The sequence below is a fragment of the Cornus florida genome, unplaced genomic scaffold (assembly GCF_030987335.1).
Source record: "Cornus florida cultivar Cherokee Brave unplaced genomic scaffold, ASM3098733v1 CherokeeBrave_3.0.0_Hap2_Chr10, whole genome shotgun sequence".
NCBI lineage: Eukaryota > Viridiplantae > Streptophyta > Magnoliopsida > Cornales > Cornaceae > Cornus > Cornus florida.
In genome coordinates this window covers 97,389,730-97,396,021 of record NW_026775580.1, presented here as the reverse complement: position 1 = coordinate 97,396,021, position 6,292 = coordinate 97,389,730, and the positions used below count along the sequence as shown (strand labels likewise).

Below are 6,292 nucleotides of genomic sequence, written 5' to 3'. Positions count from 1 at the left end.
ATCAAAGAATTGTTACAAGGTTCCAAAGGGAGAATAAGGCCCTCCGTTCGACAGCACGAACAGTTGACTCACCGTTCACCGACGAAATCCTGAATGCTCCGAGTCCGAGGAAGTTCTCCATGCCTGTTTTCATTTTGTTTGACGGAATAATTGATCCAATCGATTATGTGTACCATATTCAGTTGAAGATGGCTCTGAATATGGAAAATGATTCCCTAATGTGCAAGTGTTTTCCCACCAGTTTAGCTAGACCAACATTCAACTGGTTCAAAAACCTGCCGAGGGGCTCAGTGGACAGTTTCCAAAGCTTGTGTGATCGGTTCATAAGCCAATACTATGGAAATAAGCGCCCGACAAAGGATATCTCGAGTCTGTTCACGATGAAGCAGCATGAAGACGAGCGTCTCCAAGCTTTTCTTACTAGGTTCAACCTCACTAAGAGCATAGTGATTGAATGCCATCCTTCTACAGTTGTCCAAGCATTCAAGCTAGCAATGAACCGAGGTACACCATTTCACACAAGCCTGGTGGTGAACACGCCGAAGACTATGGATGAGCTGAATGAAAGAGCCGATGGATTTGTGCGTCTGGAAAAATAAGAAGTAGCCAATGCTCGTAAAACATCTATAGTTTCGACGGAAGAGAAGTACAGAGCGAAGATCAGACAAAAACAAGTTCAACCACAACGCCAGACTTCCTGGAAGGCAGAGAAGAGGCCTCGAGAAGAAGAGCTGATCACTCCACTTAAAGTTACTCTCGCAAGGCTGTACCCAGAAAACAAAGATAAGTTTCGCTCTCCCTTGCCAATTAGACAACATCTTGAGCAAAGGAATCAGTCTAAGCATTGTGCTTTTCATAGCAACTTTGGTCATTAAACTAATGAATGCAGGAACTTGAGGAGACAGGTTGTGATACCCCTAGGATCCGAGACAGGGGTTGATCAGGCCCAAGCCCAAACCCGAGGGAATATCAAACAATTAAAGTATTTTAAATTGAACACAGAATACAAAGAGGAATAAGAAATAAAAAATAATACACTGAAGGAATACTAATTTTAAAACCTCAAAATATAAATATTGAAATCTGACAATCCAAAACCTCCATAAGTTTAACAACTCGGGAATCCATCTCTAGTGGACCCCTAATAAAACTCTAAACTGAATGAAAGTAAACTGAAATATAAAATCCAAATCTAACATCTGGAAAGAAGTTCTACGTCGTCGGTAGAATAGAAGATCGTCTCTGCTCAGCTCAAACAAGCCCTAAGATTGGAAACATCTGATACCTAAAAAATGATAAGTGGGTCAGGCCCACGAGCAAGTTCTATACTACTACAATCCAAGTGGAGACCCGATACGCATGTATATCCTAACCAATCCAACAATAACTAAATAGTCCGTAGATATATATATATATATATATATATATATATATATATATATATATATATATATATTCACATTACAGGACTCTCACTGGACTACAGGTTCGTCTCAACCTGACTAGTAGGCACCATGCAAAATGCACCTGGGGTGGGCATGACTACCTAGACCTAGCAGGGTACAAAATCCAACTATGCATCCCAATGCATATACGCTCCCTAACCAACGACTCTGAGACTCAAGCTCATATCCTGGCACTATAAAAATATATTTAAATTCTATTCCAAACCAAAGTGTCACTCAACTATTTAGTGATCTGACACAAAATACAAGTAGGAATTAACTTTTGTAGTTATTCCATCCCTTAATCCATAGTAGGTAGGACTTAACGTTTTTGAGCTAATCCTCCTAGTATGTCACTGTCCCATACCGGTGCATACAATCCATCCATCCAGTGTTGATAATATAAATGATAATATAAACAACCTATCCAATATAAGCATAACAAGAATGTTTAAATAGCAGGCTTGTTCAATACATCCAGTATATGATTCTCTAACAAATTTAAAATGCAGAGAATGAATATAACCATCCTGTAACCCACATTAAGCATAATAATAATAATAATAATAATAACAACAACAACATCATAATTAAATGCTTACTTGTAACTACTCCAAAACATCCCATAAGTTGATACAACAATTCTTTGTAAACATCAACTAGTTTCTTATTGAGCATTAACCGAATTTATATTAGTTAACATGCTTAATCTCATACCACTGATACATGATTCAAATATCATACTCCTAATTCAATTGCTAATTTAGAATTAAACAACTTGAATTATCCGAAACAGAGTTAAAACTGAAAACTTCTTTAAGGGTTAGACTGTGACCCTATTTCAGCTTCCTATGGTATCTTATGAATTACCATGCCTTCTTCCAATTTAACAAGAGTTTATACCCTACTGAATATCCCTAGAATAGCTCTTGAATTAGCCTGGAACCTTTAAAATTTAACCACAGTAGCCTAGGTTCGCAGAAAAGTTGAAAAACTGGAAACCGTCGAAGAAGCCGGCTCCACACAAGGTGGAGCCGCCTCCACCACATAGTAGATCCGGCTCCACCCACGGTGGAACTGCCTCTAGGCCCTAAAGAGCCGGCTCTACCTAAGGTAAAGCCTGCTCTACTCTTTGGTGAGCCTGCTCTTCTTGAAATAGAGCAGGCTCCTTCCCTGTGCGTCATCTTTTTTAACTCCGGCGGTATCCGGCTATGTTGATCCCCAAACCAAGTTCCTTACTGATTAAAACTAAACCCTAGTGTGTTCCAGAGTTAATTAAATTTATTACTTATTAATCAAATTCAATTGGAATAAGAATCAAGCAAAAACAGTTTAAAAACGAACAGGTTACACATACAGTTTTAAAACGAATGATCGTGGAAACCAAGTTAAACCAAATTAATTTAAATTTATTTCATCCTGGAATTAAATTAGGGATGCAAAGAACACAGGCCAAAGAGATAGAGTTAGATATAAAACTTGCCTGTGAGATTCAGTTCAAAAATCTCAACGTCTTCTTCTAGGCTTTTCCGGTGATCCTTTGGTTTTCCCTCTCTGTTCTCTCCCAGACTCCTCCAGACTTCTCTCAGTTCTCTGTATGCCGTGTGATGAGCGCTGAAAAATGCGCATTTAAACCCCTTAAGCCTAGGTATTCTAGAACCTTTATCTATCTTACTTTACCATTTTATATTGATTTCGTGTTATTTATATTTTTATGTACTTATCCCTAAAATAAGCTAACTCAGCCAAATAAGAGCAGAAATGAAGCAATTCTGGGATGAATCAAAGAAAGGAGCAAAGTAGAGCAAAAGGATCTAAGATAATTGATCTCAGCACTTCAAAGATGGATCTGAGCAAACTTGTCCCTATTCAAAGAACCTAAAGTTCGATCGATCCAACTTCATTCTCCAATCGATCGAACATTCTTGTCTTTATCCAAATGATGCTTTTGTCCTTTTCCAAAAAATATCTCCAAATATCTCAGATTTGTTTTTATCCAAAAAGGCGTCGCAAGTTAGATAGATCCAAGCTTAGTTCGATAGATCTCAGCCATGTTCGATCGATCCAAGTCCAAGGTTCGATCGATTGAACTTCCTCCAGTACGAAAAAGTTAAAATTGCCAACTCACAAAAGTTGTCCTTTATCCAATCATTAGGGAATATTTGTTGTATGACCCCAGCTCATTTTAGGTGTCATTTGACCTATCTATATATGGAATATGAGCCACTTTTACAAAGGACTTTTGACATAATTTCTAGATCAATTCTTAGTGAGGAAGAAAAGAAAAAGATAAGGCTAGAGACATCATTGGGGGTTCTTCATCAACCAAGGAGTAGATTTCTTCCATGGAGCTTGCCCTTGAGGGTTGGAAGACATCATCCATGAGTGGCTAGACATTCTATTGGGGCTAAAGTTAGCTCTAAGCATGCTTTCTACATCTTGATTTGTGTATTATTAAGGGATTTGTATTGTGATACATGTTTTGACATTTATATATATATAGATCTTGTTTATTCAATGATTTATATGGTTTAATGCTTCCAATTGATTATTTCATTTTATCCATATGTCTATGTATGTTAAAATAGATGTTCATGAGCTTGTCTCTAGATTTTGTGTTATTGATGCATGTCTATGTGTATTAATGCTATAGCATCTAGAGATTGTCAAAACATAGTGCTTAATGGAATGTTTTTATGATTTATTTGATGGTTCATACTCATTTCTTGATGGATTGTGCCTCTCCCTTAGTTTAATTAGTTTAATTTCATATTATTAACTTAATTGTAGTGTAGATGTTAAATGGGAGGACAATCTATGTTTGTTGTTTGATATTCCATACTTATGAATGCAAATAACATATTTCTCTAACTTTGTGGTGTGTTTGGATTGTGAGCTTAATAAAATGATTTATGGCTTAGTTTGATGTATTGTGCTTTTCACTATGTTGTTTAGACAATATATGCTTAATTGGTCATCCTTGTTAATTGAATCAACCAAATACGCACACACATACCAATATTGCAATACATGTTTCCATCATTAATCATTTGTTAAGGGTGTAGAAAAGCTATGCTTAGTGGTGATCTCTAAACCCCAAGATTTCTTCTCTCTTACTTACTCTCTAGTGCATTCTATTGTTTTTATCTTAGTTTAATTTGCATCTAGTATAATTCAACCAACTAACCACTCTTTTGATCATTCGACCTGCTAACCCTAATCTAGATTCCACAACCTTGACGACCCACCAATCCCTTGGGACGATCCCTACTTACCTTAACTATATTTCTAGTGAAAGGTAGTAGTGGCTCTTATAAATGTAAAACTTGGCCCCTACCTAAAATGCACACTCTTAAGCTTATGGTGTGAGTGACGACCGACCACCACCATGAATAGGGTTCTCCAACCCTAAACCGAACGTAATACTTATATTTATAGGTTTACCCGAAAACCCTAGTTTAACTAAACCCTAAACCAATCCTTAGTCGGCCCATTGAAAACCTAATTAATGTTTAATTATGTCGGCTATATCCGTGACGTCTATAAACCTAATTTAACAAAAAAACATTTGACTCAATTCAAGTAATATAACCATGCAATTAAAACAATTAAGCAAATAACAATTAAATAAAAACAAGTAATTAAATAATACATAATTAATTAAATCAAAACGAATTCACCATTAAATAAATAACAAATTCACCATTAAATAAATAAAAAGCACAATTTAAACAATTAAATAAATTTCAGGACTATCCTTGTTAAATTAGGGGTATTACACAGATGGAGATGTTGATCGCAAAAGGAGAATTTGCAGGCTATATCCAAGGGCCGGCAGTGGAGCAGAACCGACCGGTAGAGTAAGTGAAGAGGAATCAAAAGCCGAGCTCTCATAACTCGTAACCAGTTTGGATAATAAATGCAATCCATGGTTGACCTGAGTCGAGCTAAGAGTCAAAAGAGCTACTCCGAACGCGCCTCTGCCAAGCGCAAATGAAAAGAAGGATAGGCAGTGTAAACGCTCTGCACCAGCAGAATACATCAACACAAATAAAATTTGATAGAACAGACCTATTGCGCGTACAGATCCCTCATGAAGATCTGTTAGTCGTCAGTTTAACAGTGGAGGAGTGTTTGGTTCGAAGAGTTGTGATTGATCCTGGGAGTAGTGCGAATGTCATGCCCAGAGTAACGTTCAATCGGCTAGAGATCAAACTAGAAAAGCTTAAGCCGACCGGCAATCCGTTGCTGGGGTTCGATAGAAAACGAGTAGAGCCCATTGGTATGGTGGAAGTAACAATGCAAGCAGCAAAAAGAGTTCTGATAGAAAGCTTTGTTGTCGTCGATATCTATCCGTCTTACAATCTCCTGATCGGAAGATGGTGGATTCACAGAGTCCAAGGTGTTCCCTCAACTTTGCACCAAGCGATGAGATGCTTGGGACCAGACGGAACCAAGGTGATTGACATTCATGGAAACCAGGTTGCAGCCAAAGAGTGTTATTCTGTAACATTGAAGTCTGCTGAAAAGGGAAAAACTCCCATCCCTACTGCAAGCCCCATATAGCAATTACAGGAGCCTCCACCCAGTCAGACTGGGGAGGAGGAGCCTTTGGTCTTGACTGAAGAACCTCCTATTGACATGCAGATCGACCCTGACAAGGCAGATCGAACCACAAAAATAGGAACAAGACTTGATGAAAGTGAGAAGCAGAGTTTGGTTGACTTCATGACTCAGAACGCGGATGCGTTTGCGTGGAGCCATTCAGATATGCCAGGAATCAGTCCATCTGTGTCTTGTCATTCCCTCAATGTAAATCTGAGCACAAAACCTGTAAGGCAGAAGCA

General features: G+C 38.0%; 1 protein-coding gene across 1 annotated transcript; it reads left to right on the top strand.

Moving 5' to 3' along the window:
* Positions 1 to 119: 119 nt before the first annotated feature.
* LOC132278194 (uncharacterized) lies at positions 120 to 875 on the top strand. The gene is made up of 2 exons (XM_059780002.1): positions 120 to 504; positions 631 to 875. The coding sequence occupies exons 1-2, from the start codon at positions 120 to 122 to the stop codon at positions 873 to 875; spliced, it is 630 nt and encodes a 209-aa protein (XP_059635985.1).
* The last annotated feature ends 5,417 nt before the right edge of the window (positions 876 to 6,292 follow it).